At 38.3% G+C, this 18,328-nt stretch overlaps 1 protein-coding gene across 3 annotated transcripts in view; it reads left to right on the plus strand.

Annotated features, from left to right (window-relative positions):
• The window catches only part of MXI1 (MAX interactor 1, dimerization protein), a 99,622-nt gene extending 81,294 nt beyond the window's left edge, over positions 1 to 18,328 (plus strand). For all 3 annotated transcript variants that reach the window (XM_089898159.1, XM_022568802.3, XM_089898160.1), the window contains 3 exons: positions 10,861 to 10,975; positions 11,600 to 11,771; positions 15,801 to 18,328. In XM_089898159.1, the coding sequence (XP_089754285.1) occupies positions 10,861 to 10,975; positions 11,600 to 11,771; positions 15,801 to 15,964 (451 nt within the window). In that variant the 3' untranslated portion in view covers positions 15,965 to 18,328. The remainder of the gene's footprint in view (positions 1 to 10,860; positions 10,976 to 11,599; positions 11,772 to 15,800) is intronic.

An 18,328-nucleotide genomic window follows, 5' to 3' on the forward strand; every position in this document is an offset into this window, starting at 1 on the left:
ATAGACCTAGAGTCTGTCATACAGAGTGAAGTAAGTCAGAAGGAGAAAAACAAATACCGTATGCTAATACATATATATGGAATCTAAAGAAAAAAAAATGTCATGAAGAACCTGGGGGTAAGACGGGAATAAAGACACAGACTTACTAGAGCATGGACTTGAGGATATGGGGAGGGGGAAGGGTAAGCTGTGACAAAGTGTGGCATGGACATATATACACTACCAAACGTAAAATAGATAGCTAATGGGAAGCAGCCGCATAGCACAGGGAGATCAGCTAGGTGGTTTGTGACCACCTAGAGGGGTGGGATAGGGAGGGTGGGAGGGAGGGAGACTCAAGAGGGAAGAGATATGGGAACACATGTATATGTATAACTGATTCACTTTGTTATAAAGCAGAAACTAACACACCATTGTAAAGCAATTATACTCCAATAAGGATGTTTTAAAAAAAAAAGATGAATGTATAAAGAAGATGTGGTGTATATATATATATATATATATATATATATATATATATATACATACAGTGGAATATTACTCAGCCATAAAAAAGAATGAAATAATGCCATTTGCAGCAACATGGATGGACCTAGAGATTATCATATTAAGTGAAGTTAAGTCAGACAGAGAAAGACAACTATCATATGATATCACTTATATGTGGGATCTAAAAAATAATGATACAAATGAACTTATTTAGAAAACAGAAGTAGACTCACAGACATAGAAAACAAACTTATGCTTACCAAAGGGAATAGCAGGATAGGGGTGGGGGAGATAAATTAGGAGTTTGGGATTAACATATACACGCTACTATATATAAAATAAACAACAAGGACCTATGGTATAGCACAGGGAATTATAGTCAGTATCTTGTAATAGCCTATAATGGAAAAGAATCTGAAAAAAAAATGTATGTATAACCAAATCACTTTGTTGTACACCTGAAACTAACACATTGTAAATTAACTATACTTCAATTTTTAAAAATGGTTAAAAAAATTGACTTGACTGAAGAAATGTTCAGTAGTGGCCAATAAAAAAAAATATTTTAGAGGAGCAGTCCGCCTTCCCTGTTCATTTAGGCATTACTTACACCTTGACTCCTTTGGCCTGGGTAGCTTCTGATTTGACAGTGCTATTGTAGATCACCAGACTGCTGAACTTGGCTGATACTTCCTTATAGAATTACAATTCAGTTGTTTTCTCTTGAACAAAAAAAACTATTTTTAATTTTTGGTTTAAACTTGGTCCCAATATGTGAACTTTGAATCCTTTACTCTTTTAATTACCTTGAAAAATCCTTGCTTTTTTCATAAACAAATTCAGCATCCCTCAAGTTCAAAGTCAAGTTTCAACCTCTTTTATAAGGCTGCCTTCTCCAATTACAATCTCCCCTTTTATTCAGATTCTGTTGCCCTTGATACCTGTATGACTCATTTCATTGTGAACCAAATGAAACAAAATGTTTCGTTCTGTAGTCTAGATTATAAACTCTTAAAATATACGTTTTTTTACTTCTCCCACTCAAACAAGTGTCTGGAACATCATTGCTGAGTACACAAAGTCATGTAATATACAACTGAATGATTTTTTAAAAAGAGAAAACAGACATTTTAATATTGTTAGCTGATTTCTTCTCTTTTTTTTTGGCTGCTTTTTTTTGGGAGGGGGGTGGTCTTCATTGCTGTGCACGGGCTCTCTCTAGTTGAGGCAGGCGGGGACTACTTTTCGTTGCAGTGCATGGGCTTCTCATTGCAGTGGCTTCTCGTTGCAGTGGCTTCTCTTGTTGCGGAGCATGGGCTCTAGGCATGCAGGCTTCAGCAGTTGCAGCACACAGGCCTCAGCAGTTGCAGCACGCAGGCTCAGCAGTTGCGGCACACGGGCTTCAGTAGTTGTGGCACGTGAGCTCAGCAGTCATGGCTTGCAGGCTCTGGAGCACAGGCTCAGCAGTCGTGGCACTCGGGCCTAGTTGCTCCACGGCACGTGGGATCTTCCTGGGACGGGGATCAAACCCGTGTCCCCTGCATTGGCAGGCAGACTCTTAACCACTGTGCCACCAGGGAAGTCCCTTGTTAATTGATTTCTGCCTAGATTGTATGTTTTTTTTTTTCACATTGAAGCGTAGTTTTATTTTTTCATCTCTTTTTTTAATTGAAGTATAGTTGATTTACAATGTTGTGCCAGTCTCTGCTGTACAGCAAAGTGACTCAGTTATCCATATATATATGTATGTGTGTGTATACACACACACACACACATACACACACACACACACACACACACACACACCTTTTTTCATATTCTTTTCCATTATGGTTTATCCCAGGAAATTGGATATAGTTCCCTGTGCTATACAGTAGGACCTTGTTGTTTATCCATTCTAAATGTAATAGTTTGCATCTACCAACCCGAAACTGTCAGTCCATCCCTCTCCCTTCCCACCTCCCCCTTGGCAATCACAAGTTTGACCTCTGTGTCTGTGAGTCTGTTTCTGTTTTGTAGATATGTTCATTTGTGCCATATTTTAGATTCCACACATAACTGATATCATATGATATTTGTCTTTCTCTGTCTGACTGACTTCACTTAGTATGATAATCTCTAGTTGCATCCATGTTGCTGCAAATTCTGCTTAGATGTTAATATGACTTTAACTTAGATCTCACAAAACAGAAAACTGACCCACCCATTTTTTTCTTGATATGAAACTATAGTAAGGAGTCATTTTGAAGTTTCTTAAGCTAAAAGTAAAAGTTCCTATATATGCACTGAATTTCTGGGGTTAAACAAAATTGACAAGTTATTCCTGTGGCAAAATACTTGTTAACTTTACTAGTTAGTTGCTTTGTTAACTTTTTTAGATGACTGAATTCAGAGCTCCCTTGGGAGCCTCTAATTATTGCAAGAGAACCACCAGTCTCTCTCCACCCTCCAGTCATCTCACATGAGTTCAGTTGTTACGCATATGGTATAATAATCCTAATGAAGAATTTAAAGTCACTTTTTATTTTTTTTTAAATTTTATTTATTTTTTTATACAGCAGGTTCTTATTAGTTATCCATTTTATACCTATTAGTGTATATATGTCAGTCACATTCTCTCAATTCATCACACCACCATCACCCCCGCCACTTTCTGCCCTTGGTGTCCATACATTTGTTCTTTACATCTGTGTCTCAATTTCTGCCCTGAAAACCGGTTCATCTGTGCCATTTTTCTAGGTTCCACATATATGCATTAATATACGATATTTGTTTTTCTCTTTCTGACTTACTTCACTCTGTATGACAGTCCCTAGATTCATCCGCGTCTCTACAAATGACCTGATTTCGTTCCTTCTTATGGCTGAGTAATATTCCATTGTATATATGTACCACATCTTCTCTGTCCATTTGTCTGTCGATGGGCATTTAGGTTGCTTCCATGACCTGGCTATTGTAAATAGTGCTGCAGTGAACATTGGGGTGCATGTCTTTTTGAATTATGGTTTTCTCTGGGTATATGCCCAGTAGTGGGATTGCTGGGTCATATGGTAACTCTATTTTTAGTTTTTTAAGGAACCTCCATACTGTTCTCCATAGTGGCTGTATCAATTTACATTCCCACCAACAGTGCAAGAGGGTTCCATTTTCTCCACACCCTCTCCAGCATTTGTTGTTTGTAGATTTTCTGATAATGCCCATTGTAACTGGTGTGAGATGATACCTCATTGTAGTTTTGATTTGCATTTCTCTAATGATTAGTGATGTTGAGCAGGTTTTCATGTGGTTCTTGGCCATCTGTATGTCTTCTTTGGAGAAATGTCTATTTAGGTCTTCTGCCCATTTTTGGATTGGGTTGTTTGTTTTTTTAATATTGAGCTGCATGAGCTGTTTATATATTTTGGAGATTAATCCTTTGTCAGTTGATTCATTTGCAAATATTTTCTCCCATTCTAGGGGTTGCCTTTTTGTCTTGCTTTTAGTTTCCTTTGCTTTGCAAAAGCTTTTAAGTTTCATTAGATCCCGTTTATTTTTGTTTTTATTTCCATTACTCTAGGAGGTGGATCAAAAAAGATCTGGCTGTGATTTATGTCAAAGAGTGTTCTTCCTGTGTTTTCCTCTAAGAGTTTTATAGTGTCCGGTCTTACATTTAGGTCTCTAATCTATTTTGAGTTTATTTTTGTATATGGTGTTAGTGAGTGTTCTAATTTCATTTTTTAATGTAGCTGTCCAGTTTTTCCAGCACCACTTATTGAACAGACTGTTTTTTCTCCATTGTATATCCTTGCCTCCTTTGTCATAGATTAGTTGACCATAGGTGCGTGGGTTTACCTCTGGGCTTTCTAGCCTGTTCCATTGATCTATATCTCTGTTTTTGTGCCAGGACCATGTTGTCTTGATTACTGTAGTTTTGTAATATAGTCCGAAGTCAGGAAGTCTGATTCCGCCAGCTCCGTTTTTTTCCCTCAAGACTGCTTTGGCTGTTCGGGGTCTTTTGTGTCTCCATATAAATTTTAAAATTTTTTGTTCTAGTTCTGTAAAAAATGCCATTGGTAATTTGATAGGGATTGCATTGAATCTGTGGATTGCTTTGGGTAGTATAGTCATTTTCACAATATTGATTCTTCCAATCCAAGAACATGATATATCTCTCCATCTATTTGTATCATCTTTAATTTCTGTCATCAGTGTCTTAGCATTTTCTGCATACAGGTCTTTTGTCTCCATAGGTAGGTTTATTCCTAGGTATTTTATTCTTTTTGTTGCAGTGGTAAATGGGAGTGTTTCTTTAATTTCTCTTTTAGATTTTTCATCATTAGTGTATAGGAATGCAAGAGATTTCTGTGCATTAATTTTGTATCCTGCAACTTTACAAAAGTCATTGATTAGCTCTAGTAGTTTTCTGGTGGCATCTTTAGGATTCTCTGTATGGTATCATGTCATCTGCAAACAATGACAGTTTTACTTCTTCTTTTCTGATTTGGATTCCTTCTATTTCTTTTTCTTCTCTGATTGCCGTGGCTAGGACTTCCAAAACTATGTTGAATAATAGTGGTGAGAGTGGACATCCTTGTCTTGTTCCTGATCTTAGAGGAAATGCTTTCAGTTTTTCTCCATTGAGAAGGATGTTTGCTGTGGGTTTGTCATATATGGCCTTTATTATGTTGAGGTAGGTTCCCTCTGTGCCCCCTTTCTGGAGAGTTTTTATCATAAATGGTGTTGAATTTTGACAAAAGCTTTTTCTGAATCTATTGAGATGATCATAGGGTTTTTCTTCTTCAATTTGTTAATATGGTGTATCACATTGATTGATTTGCATATATTGAAGAATCCTTGCATCCCTGGGATAAATCCCACTTGATCATGGTGTATGATCCTTTTAATATGCTGTTGGATTCTGCTTGCCAGTATTTTATTGAGGATTTTTGCATCTATATTCATCAGTGATATTGGTCTATAATTTTCTGTTTTTGTAGTATCTTTGTCTGGTTTTGGTATCAGGGTGATGGTGGCCTCATAGAATGAGTTTGGGAGTGTTCCTTCCTCTGTAATTTTCTGGAAGAGTTTGAGAAGGATGGGTGTTAGCGCTTCTCTAAATGTTTGATAGAATTCACCTGTGAAGCCATCTGTTCCTGGACTTTTGTTTGTTGGAAGATTTTTAATCACAGTTTCAATTCCGTTACTTGTGATAGGTCTGTTCATGTCTTCTATTTCTTCCCAGTTCAGTCTTGGAAGCTTATACCTTTCTAAGAATTTGTTCATGTCTTCCAGGTTGGTTTTTTTTTTGTTTGTTTTGTTTTTTGCATTACGCGGGCCTCTCACTGTCGTGGCCTCTCCCGTTGCAGAGCACAGGCTCCGGACGCGCAGGCTCAGCGGCCATGGCTCACGGGCCCAGCTGCTCCACAGCATGTGGGATCTTCCCGGACCGGGGCACGAACCCGTGTCCCCTGCATCGGCAGGCGGACTCTCAACCACTGCGCCACCAGGGAAGCCCCCTCTTCCAGGTTTTATTGGCATAGAGTTGCTTGTAGTAGTCTCTTAGGATGCTTTGTATTTCTGTGGTGTCAGTGGCGACTTCTCCTTTTTCATTTCTAATTTTATTGATTTGAGTCCTCTCCCTCTTTTTCTTGATGAGCCTGGCTAATGGTTTATCAGTTTTGTTTATCTTCTCAAAGAACCAGCTTTTAGTTGTATTGATCTTTGCTGTTATTTCCTCTGTTTCTATTTCATTTATTTCTGCTCTTTATGATTTCTTTCCTTGTACTAACTTTGGGTTTTGTTTGTTCTTATTTCTCTAGTTCCTTTAGGTGTAACGTTAGATTGTTTATTTGAGATCTTTCTTGTTTCTTGAGGTAGGCTTGTATTGCTATAAACTTCCCTCTTAGAATAGCTTTTTCTGCATCCCATCAGTTTTGGATCGTCATGTTTTCATTGTCATTTGTCTCTAGGTATTTTTTGATTTCCTCTTTGATTTCTTCAGTGATCTCTCGGTTATTTAGTAATGTATTGTTTAGCCTCCAGGTGTTTGTGTTTTTTACGTTTTTTTCCCTGTAATTGATTTCTAATCTCATAGCGTTGTGGTCAGAAAAGATGCTTGATATGATTTCAATTTTCTTAAATTTACTGAGCCTTGATTTGTGATTCAAGATGAGATCTATCCTGGAGAATGTTGTGTGCGCACTTGAGAATAAAGTGTAATCTGCTGTTTTTGGATGGAATGTCCTATAAATATCAATTAAATCTATGCGGTCTATTGTGTCATTTAAAGCTTGTGTTTCCTTAGTAATTTTCTGTTTGGATAACCTGTCCATTGGTGTAAGTGAGGTGTTAAAGTCCCCCACTATTATTGTGCTACTGTCTATTTCCTCTTTTATAGCTGTTAGCAATTGCCTTATGTATTGAGGTGCTGCTATGTTGGGAGCATATATATTTATAATTGTTATACCTTCTTCTTGAATTGATCCATTGAGTGTCCTACCTTGTCTCTTGTAACATTCTTTATTTTAAAGTCTATTTTATCTGATATGAGTACTGCTACACCAGCTTTCTTTTGATTTCCATTTGCATGGAATATCTTTTTCCATTCCCTCACTTTCAGTCTGTATGTGTCCCTAGGTCTGAAGTGGGTCTCTTGTAGACAGCATATATACGGGTCTTATTTTTGTATCCATTCAGCGAGCTTGTGTCTTTTGGTTGGAGCATGTAATCCATTCACATTTAAGGTAATTATCGATATGTATGTTCCTGTTACCATTTTATTAATTGTTTTGGGTTTGTTTTTGTAGGTTCTTTTCTTCTCTTGTGTGTCCCACTTAGAGAAGTTCCTTTAGCATTTGTTGTAAAGCTGATTTGGTGTTGCTGAATTCTCTTAGCTTTTGCTTGTCTGTAAAGCTTTTGATTTCTCCATCAAATGTGAATGAGATCCTTTCAGGGTAGAGTAATCTTGGTTGTAGGTTCTTCCCTTTCATCACTTTAAATATGTCATGCCACTCCCTTCTGGCTCATAGAGTTTCTGCTGAGAAATCAGCTGTTAACCTTATGGGAGTTCCCTTGTATGTTATTTGTCGTTTTTCCCTTGCTGCTTTCAATTATTTTTCTTTGTCTTTAATTTTTGCCAGTTTGATTACTGTGTGTCTCGGCGTGTTTCTCCTTGGGTTTGTACTGTATGGGACTCTCTGCACTTCCTGGACTTGGGTGGCTATTTCCTTTCCCATATTAGGGAAGTTTTTGACTATAATCTCTTCAAATATTTTCTCTGGTCCTTTCTCTCTCTCTTCTCCTTCTGGGACCCCGATAATGCGAATGTTGTTATGTTTCATGTTGTCCCAGAGGTCTCTTAGGCTGTCTTCATTTCTTTTCATTCTTTTTTCTTTATTCTGTTCCGCAGCAGTGAATTCTACCATTCTGTCTTCCAGGTCATTTATCCGTTCTTCTGCCTCAGTTATTCTGCTATTGATTCCTTCTAGTGTATTTTTCATTTCAGTTATTGTATTGTTCATCTCTGTTTGTTTGTTCTTTAATTCTTCTAGGTCTTTGTTAAACATTTCTTGCATCTTCTCAATCTTTGCCGCCATTCTTTTTCTGAGGTCCTGGATCATCTTCACTATCATTATTCTGAATTCTTTTTCCGCAAGATTGCCTAGCTCCACTTCATTTAGTTGTTTTTCAGGGGTTTTATCTTGTTCCTTCATCTGGTACCTAATCCTCTGCCTTTTCATCTTGTCTGTCTTTCTGTGAATATGGTTTTTGTTCCACAGGCTGCAGGATTGTAGTTTTTCTTGCTTCTGCTGTCTGGCCTCTGGTGGATGAGGCTATCTAAGAGGCTTGAGCAAGTTTCCTGATGGGAGGGACTGGTGGCGGGTAGAACTGGCTGTTGGTCTGGTGGGCAGAGCTCAGTAAAACTTTAATCTACTTTTCTGCTCGTGGGTGGTGCTGGGTTCCCTTCCTGTTGGTTCTTTGGCCTGAGGTGACCCAACACTGGAGCCTCCCTGGGCCCTTAGGTGGGGCTAATGGTGGACTCTGGGAGGGCTCATGCCAAGGAATACTTCCCAGAACTTCTGCCAGTGTCCTTGTCCTCATGGTGAGACACAGACACCCCCTGCCTCTACAGGAGACCCTCCAACACTAGCAGGTAGGTCTAGTTCAGTCTCCTATGGGGTCACTGCTCCTTCCCCTGGGTCCCAATGTGCATACTACTTTGTGTGTGCCCTCCAAGAGTGGAGTCTGTGTTTCACCCAGTCCTGTCAAAGTCCTGCAATCAAATCCCGCTGGCTTCAAAGTCTGATTCTCTAGGAATTCCTCCTCGCATTGCGGGACCCCCAGGCTGGGAAGCCTGACGTGGGGCTCAGAACCTTCACTCCAGTGGGTGGACTTCTGTGGTATAAGTGTTCTCCAGTTTGTGAGTCACCCACCCAGCAGTCATGGGATTTGATTTTATTGTGATTGTGCCCCTCCTATCATCTCATTGTGGCTTTTCCTTTGTCTTTGGATGTGGGGTATCTTTTTTGGTGAGTTCCAGTGTCTTCCTGTCGATGATTGTTCAGCAGTTAGTTGTGATTCCGGTGCTCTCCCAAGAGGGAGTGAGTGCACGTCCTTCTGCTCTGCCATCTTGAACCAATCTCAAAGGCACTTTTTAATGTGGACTTTATTTTGTTTAGTTTTAGCCTGTTCAGCAAGAGCACTCTGTGATCATGTGAGAGTCCTCACCTAAGAGATTTTCCAATTAAAAAGGAAAATTCTGCTAATGGTTCTATGGTTTTGGGAAGCATAGCAGGGGAGGAGAGTGACTTTAAAATTGTTAAATCTCATTAAGGGGAATCCATTGATAATCCTTTAATTTAGGGCAAGTTTAAAAAAATTTTTTCCTTATCCACATTAGGTATGTCAGGTTTCAGCCTGGAGCCAATTACTAGATTTTAGTTGTTGAACTCAATAAAGAGGTTTGGAATGGAAATGCTAGCAGACCTTTACCTAGCTGGGCTAGTGGATACTGGAAGAATCTTGACAATTCATCTGCCAGATCTCTGACCTCACTACCCTTAATCATCCTTACTTGTCAATGACATAATTGGCTGCCTTATCCTATCCCTCTTTGAAATTGCTAGCATTTGAGAATGTCTCTTGACATTATTTCTTATGTATTAAGGCAAAGAAACCATAGGTCGGTAGCTGAGCTAGTAGACTGTTTTGGCCCTCTTTGAGGAAAAAATGGAGGATGTGTTCTGTTTGTGGGACAGTTGAAACAGTTGCTAAATGTTCAATTATGGCTCTTTACAGAATAGAGCTAATCTATGAGCACATCTGTGGATTTTCTTTTCAGATATATTATTAAGTGATTAATTATGTTATACTTTATGAAGCACAGGACCAGATATACAAACTAGTATTGTTTCAGGGTGAAATTATGTACCCAGAACTCTCATCATGGTAATCATAGTTCCTGTAGGGTATAGGGAATATAAATTCATGAGGCTCTCTACTAGCATTTACAGAGAAAATTTCCCTAACTTGCCCATAGGATGGGTGTATTAAAGAATACCGTGACTTTTAGTGAAGAATTCTGTCATGGCTTTTTTCCATGTGTAGAAAATTGGAGGTGGGTAAGGGGTAGTAAGAGGGAAGAGGGAGACAGAAATAAAAATGAAAAGCTAATGATAGCTGGTACACTTAGATATTAGGAAGCAGGGGACTATTTTATGGGTTGTTGTTTCAGTGGCTAGAATTGATCTCAGGGCCATATATTTTGCCTAACCCTATCCTCACTGGCCACAGAATTTTGCTGTTTCTATTGTGTTGGATCATATGAAGTTGCCATTTTTATAAGTGAGAAATGGTTGAATATCAGAAATTTTGTATGGTTCAGCCTAATACATAATAACATAAACACTGTAGGATGGCTACAGTTGTGGAGAGGTGTGTGTGTGTGTGTGAATGAAAGGTGGAAGGGAAGAAATGGAAATTTGTGAGCATTTTGGGGTGCTCTGAAGCTGAAAACCTCTATTCTAGCCTGTGGTTTTACACATTCAAAATCAAATACAGTTGCCCAAATATGTTTTCCTACTTCCACATTAATACAGTTGAGACAGTTTATGGGGCAGGTTAAAATTAAATCACCTCTGACAGAGATAACCATTGGGGATAATAATCTGAAGTGACTGATGTTTTCAGAGTACAACAGAAATGTCAGAAACTGAAAACCTGTAGGCACACCTTCACTTGCGTGCAGATACTTTGTTGAAACTGAAGAATTAGGGGCGTAACATGGTTATAGACTGAATAATGTGCAAATTCTTATTTGTCTTAAAATAGGCTTTAGGATGTTTTTAGTGGAATATTCAGGCTGTACTGATTGGACTTTTTTGTCTTTCTTAGACGAGCTCATCTTCGCCTGTGTTTAGAACGCTTAAAAGTTCTGATTCCACTAGGACCAGATTGCACCAGGCACACAACACTTGGTTTGCTCAACAAAGCCAAAGCACACATCAAGGTAGGAATTTTTTGTCATATTTTCACATGATTCTCAGTCCTGCTCTCTTTTTAGCAATGATTCCTATTCATATATATCAGCTAGCACAGTGACCTCCTTTAATAACTGACCTCAAGAGAAATTTTCTGAAAACTTATCAGCTAATCTGATGGGAGCAACATAACCTGATTACATTAAATTGTTTTGACAGTGTGGTCATTTGAAGAGCTGAGAATACTAGGAAAATAACAATTACTCTGCTGATACCCTGAAGGAAGGCAGTTGTGCCCTCTGGTGGAGATGACTTCATTTGGCTGTGTCTCTCAGTAATTTTCCATCAAACTATATGGCAGAGCAAGTTTCTCTTTTGTGGTGGTAACTTGACAGACTTTGAGAATTCTATACTGTTCTAGTAATGTAGCATTTATTACACACACACACACACACACACACACACACAAAGAAATAACTATTTTTCATGTTTAAAAAATATATACTTATGTATGTTTTTATGTCTACACACACATGTATAGTCATTCATGTTTTCTCTGTCAAAGAAGAAATCTTTTGAGATGTTAGGCAGGAATCAGTTTTATTGTTTGTACTGTACCTCACACAAACTTAAATATCACTTTATCATTTTAGAAACTTGAAGAAGCTGAAAGGAAGAGCCAGCACCAGCTAGAGAATTTGGAACGAGAACAGAGATTTTTAAAGCGGCGACTGGAACAGCTGCAGGGTCCTCAAGAGATGGAACGAATACGAATGGACAGCATTGGATCAACTATTTCTTCAGATCGTTCTGATTCAGAGCGAGGTAGGCAGTGAGCTTCTTTGCTAATGAAACACTAGCATCCCTGTATCTGAATTTAGAGAGGGGAGGTTGGGTGGCATTGTATTTGCTTCCTTTTTTGCCAATATTGAATGTAGCATTCTAGATTTTATGTAGTCACAACATTGTCTAGCAATGCCTGTATGAATTACAGAATTTTTTTCTTGATTATATGTATATTGAAAATTTTCCACTTTGAAACAATTTTAGACTTAAAAGTTGTAAGTTTTCTGTAGAAAATTGTTGAGTTCTCATATACCCTTTACCCAGGTTCCCCTAATGTTAATATCTTATGTAACCATAATAGTTATTGAAACCAGGAAATTAACATTCATGCAATACTATTAATTAATCTATAAACCTTATTCAAATTTCACCACTTTCCCCAATAATGTCCTTTGTCTGATCCAGGATCCAGTTCAGTATCCTACATTAGATATTTCTTCAGTCTTTCTTTCATGACCATGACACATTTGAAGAATATTGGTCAGTTATTTTATGCAGTGTTCCTCAATTTGGGTTTATCTGATGTTTTTCATTAGATTGAGGTATTATACATTTGGGGGAAGAAATATCACAGAAGTGATGTTGTGCCCTTCTCAATTCATTGTATCAGGAAGATACATTATGTTGATATGTTTTATTACTGGTGATGTTAATTTTTATATCTATATTTTAAAGTACCATGCCCTTCATTTCTCTTTACATTTGCCCCAGAACATTTGTCTTTGGCAGAATTAAAGAACAAAAAACAACCAGGAAAGAAATTGTTTGAATCTTACTGATCTGCTCATCTATAGCTCCCACTACATCAGGCCTCACACCACAATAAAAGATCCCAGAGGTGAACTTTAACTAGAGCTCACAAGATTTTGAGGATTCTAAAACAAAAAAAGAAAATTTTGTAAAATTCCTTTTGATTTTGTATTATGGAAATTTTTAAACATACACAAAAGTAAATCGATTAATGAACTCTCATGTACCTGTCATCCAGCTTGAACAGCTGTCAACATTTTGTCATTCTTGTTTCACCTGTTCTCTACTACCCTTACTTCCTCACCATTTTTTCTGGAGTTTTTTAAAATTAAATTTCAGGTAACATTATCATTTTGTTCCTAAATACTTCAATATGTATCTTTAATAAATAGGACTTTAAAAATATATATAATACTATTATAATATCCCACAAAATGAATAAAATCAGATAATCCTATTTGGTGTCATCTAATACCCAGTGTCTGATAGACTTTCTCAAAAATGGCGTCTTACCATTGGTATGGTTTTTTTTTGTTTGTTTGTTTTTTTGCGGTACACGGGCCTCTCACTGTTGTGGCCTCTCCCGTTGCGGAGCACAGGCTCGGGATGCGCAGGCTCAGCAGCCATGGCTCACGGGCCTAGCCGCTCCGCGGCATGTGGGATCTTCCCATACCGGGGCACGAACCCGTGTCCCCTGCATCGGCAGGCGGACTCTCAACCACTGTGCCACCAGGCAAGCCCTGGTATGTTTGAATTAGAACCCAAACAAAGTCTACATTACATTTGTTTGTAATTTTTAAGGTACGGTTGGCCCTTGAACAACACAAGTTTGAACTGCACAGGTGCACTTATGTGTCGATATATTTCAATAAATATGTGCTACAGCACTTACATGATCCATGATTGGTTGAATCTGCAGATAGGGAGGGCTGACTGTAAGGCTAGACTCAGATTTTTGACTGTGTGGAGAGTTGGCATCCCTAACCCCCTGAGTTGTTCAAGGGTCAACTGTACTTCTAATCTATAATAGTTTTCCCTTTCCCACTTTTTTTTTCAGTGCCAATTATTTCTTGTAGAACCTGGGAAACTGGGCCATTTTTCTTATAGAGTTTCCCACATTCTAGATTTGGCTGAATGAATCCTCATGGTGGCATTTAACATGTTCTGTCCCTCATTTTTCTTGTAAACTGGTTGGTAGATCTAGGGGCATGATTAAATTCATGTTCTTTTTTGAGGCAAGAATACTTCATGGGTGGTGCTGTGTACTTCCTGTTGCATCAGTGTTATTTTTGATTGTCCCATGATAGTGATAACATTGGTCAGTGGGTTCAGGTGATGTCATCTTTTATGCAGATTTATCAACCTTTCACTTAATAGTTTTAACGGTCACTGATGACTGTTGCTCAATCAATATTTCATTAGGTGTTACAAAATAGTGATTTTCTAATTCTATCATTCTTCTTGTGTTTATTAACTTTTTCTTCTTTAAAGAAGAATATTTCCTCATCAACTTTTTTGGTTACCCTCAGATAACCAAAAAGTGGGTACCTCCTTGTACCCACCCCACCTCCAAATTGCAGAGAGAGGGTATGTTTTCATCATTATAAATGTTCTCATTTTTTTAGTATTCCCAAAGTGCAAGTACCTTACCAAGTACCATTCCTGTTCTTCTCTGGCAGCTCTCTTTCCCAGAGTTACAGGAACTTTTTTAGTAACATCTCTAGTCCATTTTGGCTAGAACAGTCTCTCATTTTATTTTGTTTTGAGCTCAGCATGCTCTGTTGGATAGGGTGTCTTGATTTTGTTTCCCAAATGTAGGTTGGATGAGTGTTCTGTGATACTGGGAAACACTCAATAGCCTGTGAAGCATTATGGATATGAAACAAATAGTTATGAATTCATAGGATTATTTGTACAGCCTGTTTGGACAACTGCCTACATTGTAAAAACAGATTGCTAGGGCTTCCCTGGTGGCGCAGTGGTTGAGAGTCTGCCTGCCAATGCAGGGGACACAGGTTCGTACCCTGGTCCGGGAAGATCCCACATGCTGCAGAGCGGCTAGGCCCGTGAGCCATGGCCGCTGAGGCTGCGCATCCGGAGTGGCCACAACAGTGAGAGGCCCGCGTACCGCAAAAAAAAAAACAAAAAACAAAAACAGATTGCTAGAACTTTTAGAAGCAACAAGCCCTTTTGAAAACTATGCTCTTTAAAATAACTTACTCTGTCTTCTTGCGCTCAGCTAGAATCTGTGTTTCCTAAAGTGATTGTGTGATCAGTGTGAATAGCTAAAATCAGTGCCAAATGTGAAACATCAGGCTTTGAGTTTGTTTTAAGAGAATTGAAGAATATTGAGTTCATCCTGTCTGTTATGGGAGGAAGTGGTCTTTCAACTGCCTTTAAAAAAAAATGTGTATTGCTTTTTATATATTATTGGTGATTGTATATATAGTATTTAACAATTAAAACATCTATACATAGCTGGGTCATATATGTATTTAGATTTTTTTTAATCATGTTTGGTTTTTGAAGTAAAGTTAAATACCACCAGTATTAAAATAAAATGCCTTTACTGTAATCTTTACTATAGATCTCACTATAATCCAGAGACTTTTAAGACTCATGCCCTCATTTCAAGCTATATTTGATGCAAGAGAATTTAATTGAAGACAAATCTCTCAGAGTCCACTTTATAATGACTGGCTAATTTTGGTTACTGAATAGTCAGAGATCTTTATGATGAATCCTAGAAGTCTATCTGTAAAATAATACCTAGAACTATCTGTAAAATAATACCACCAAAGGCCCGGATGGATACATTTTCTAGTTCACCTGTATTCAGTTTATGCTTTTTTCCCCCTTGAAGGCAACTCTGCTTAATAAAGATCACTGAGAATTAGTTTCTAGTTTAATGCAAAACAAATGTTGTTAAACCACTTGGGGTTGGGCTCTTTTAATATTAAGCACTCATTCCCAAATAGGTCCAGTGCTTTTGGTGGGAGGTCTAGACGGACTGGTGTCAAAGGCCTCAGTAAACTCGCTGCTTAAATTGAGACCACCCCTGTATACCAGACATTTCCCTTGTAAAATATATCCCTGTGTCTCTTAACCTTTGGGACCTTCTGTTCTTCAGAGATCACTGATAATAGTTTGTATAACAGTTTATACTACAAAAAGTAGTTTCTTTTCCTCATGCCCCCCTGTTCTTGAAGGCGCACGTATACTAGATTACTAACATTCTTCCTTTTTTCCCTTTGGCAGAGGAGATTGAAGTGGATGTTGAAAGCACAGAGTTCTCCCATGGAGAAGTGGACAATATCAGTACCACCAGCATCAGTGACATTGATGACCACAGCAGCCTGCAGAGTATTGGGAGTGACGAGGGTTACTCCAGTGCCAGTGTCAAACTTTCGTTCACTTCCTAGAACCCAGCATGACATAACAGCGCAGGGCAAAATATTCACTGGGCCAGTTCAATCCAAACAATCTCTTAAATTGGGTTCATGATGCAGTCTCCTCTTTAAAGCTAAACAAAACTATACTTGAATGGAAGGGTCAAGAGACCTCTGTTTAAGCAAATACTTAGCAAAAAGTGGAGCAGAGGCTCCTCAGCAGAACAAATATTCTAATATTCATATCTGAAAATCAGTTTCTAATGGCAGCAGAAAACGTGTGAAATTTTCTCGATTTGATTTAGTTGACTTGAAAGAGGACATTGGAGATTCAATCCTCTTTTTCTTTTCAAGTTTGCTCATACTACATTGATTGAGTAGACACATTTAAGGATGGGATTATGAACACTTCCTGAGCTTTTTTGGTCCTAAAAACAAAAATCAAACCTATAGTAATGACAAGACAAGATAATCAGGCATTAATCTTGGATAGCTAAAGAACTATTAAAACTCAAGCCTGGGACAGCTTCTCATGAAGCCTGTGGATCGATCAGTTCTTTAAAAAAAAAAAAAAAAAAAAAGCACATTTCATGCTCTGCAAAAGGAGAGACTCCCATGAAGCCTTTTGAAAGGGATCATCATGCAGCTCAGCTTTCTGTTGGATTCCATGCTAAGCAAGCTAACCTTATCCAGCATTGTTAGCACTAGGGCACCCAACCGCCAGCTCTACAGTCAGCTGCCCTTAGGCCCTTGGGTCTGTGTGCATGACACCCTCTACCACACAGGGCCTGAGTTCGGATAGAGGGGCCAGAAGGAAAAAGCTCCATGTGCCTCTGTGTCTGCGTGGCCAGAAGAGTTGTGCACACAGATTAGCAGGCCAAGGTCTGAGCCATGGCAGCATTTTTATTTCAGATTTTGATAACTGTTTGTATGTGTTGAAAACCAAAATGACATCTTTTTAAAGCTTGTCCATAAAAAACATAGACGTCTTTTATAGTGAAAAACACATGGGAAAAAATCATCTATTTTGATGCAGCATTTGATAATGATAAAACACCTCACAGCTCACTCTTTATAGTGCACGAAATGAATGAGGTCTGGGCTAAGTAGAAAAAAGGTCAATGCTGTTTTTGTTTTCTTTTAGAATCATTACCTTTTACCATCTTTTAACCATCTGGTATCTATAGTAGACATACTATCATAGTTAACATAGTTAAGTTCGGCACTTGTCTCATTTTAATGTAAAGATTTGCTTCTGTTTTCCTACAGGCAGTCTCGCTCCCTCACAATCCCATTGTGCAGGTGCTATTGTTGCTCTTGTCAATATTTTCAGAAATGTTATTTTAAGTGAAATTCTAGCCTGCACTTTGATGTCACGTGTTCCCTTTTTGTCTTTCAAACTCCCAGGTTCTCCCCTGGCCCTCTCCCTTACCCCAGGAAGCCTTGGAGACCTTACCCTGGCTCTTTGGACTTTGTATACTTTAAATAATTTAACTACCCTTAATTACTTAAAAAAGAAAAAAAAAAGCTTTATGATTTTCATAACTTATTGCTGATTTTAATGGGTTAATTTCAGTCCTGTAGTTTTATTTTGTTTAGATAGGGCTGGGCAAGGAAAAAGAAAATAAAGACAACCATATTTAGCAGTGCAGTTGTGTGTGTAATGTTAGACCATCCTTTGTAAGTAGCACTTTTAACAGCTCTCACTGCTTCTATATATGAAGTGAACCATCTTGGTCATACACAAGGCCTCATCATACACTTACTTGTTCTTGTGCTCTTCCCGTGCCTCCAAAAATATTGTCCTTGACTGTGGTATGTTTGAGTGGAAGAAATTCTTTGAAGTAGATGTGTGAAAAACTGCATGCCTTTAGAAGCCCATTATTAGAACTTGCTACTTCAGGTGCTGGGGACTTAATGAAAAACATGATAAAAGAAATTCATTTCTGTGGCCCAGGTAAATTATTTCTGGTTTCATTTATAATTACTCCTGGCCAGGTCAAAATGTTGTTTTGACTTTCCCAAAGGAGACAGTTTGAAGACTCTGCTAACTACCATGGAAAATAAATGGAAGCCAGTGACAGGGCTTCCATTTTGTAATTCCCATGGCATTCACTTGCATCACTTGCCGAGGGCTGGAATTTGGGACTTCATTTAGGTGAACTTGAGGTGCTGCAATTTTGTTGTATATGTACAGGATGGTGGGCTGGGAAGCCTTTGTCACGAACCTATAGTACCTATTTCAACTGCCCCCTAAATTACTCCTTCCCTGAATTTGTTTTCCTTGGGGGAGGGGGATGGATTGTATGATGAATAAGTATTAATTTTTTTTAAAGACAAATGGACTTTGAAGATACAAAAAGTTAACTGCAAGAAATAAAAATTGTGAATGAAGAA

Source organism: Delphinapterus leucas, chromosome 16, assembly GCF_059928025.1.
Source record: "Delphinapterus leucas isolate spDelLeu-1000000601 "Yukka" chromosome 16, BTC_Dleu_Yukka2, whole genome shotgun sequence".
Taxonomy (NCBI): Eukaryota; Metazoa; Chordata; class Mammalia; order Artiodactyla; family Monodontidae; genus Delphinapterus; species Delphinapterus leucas.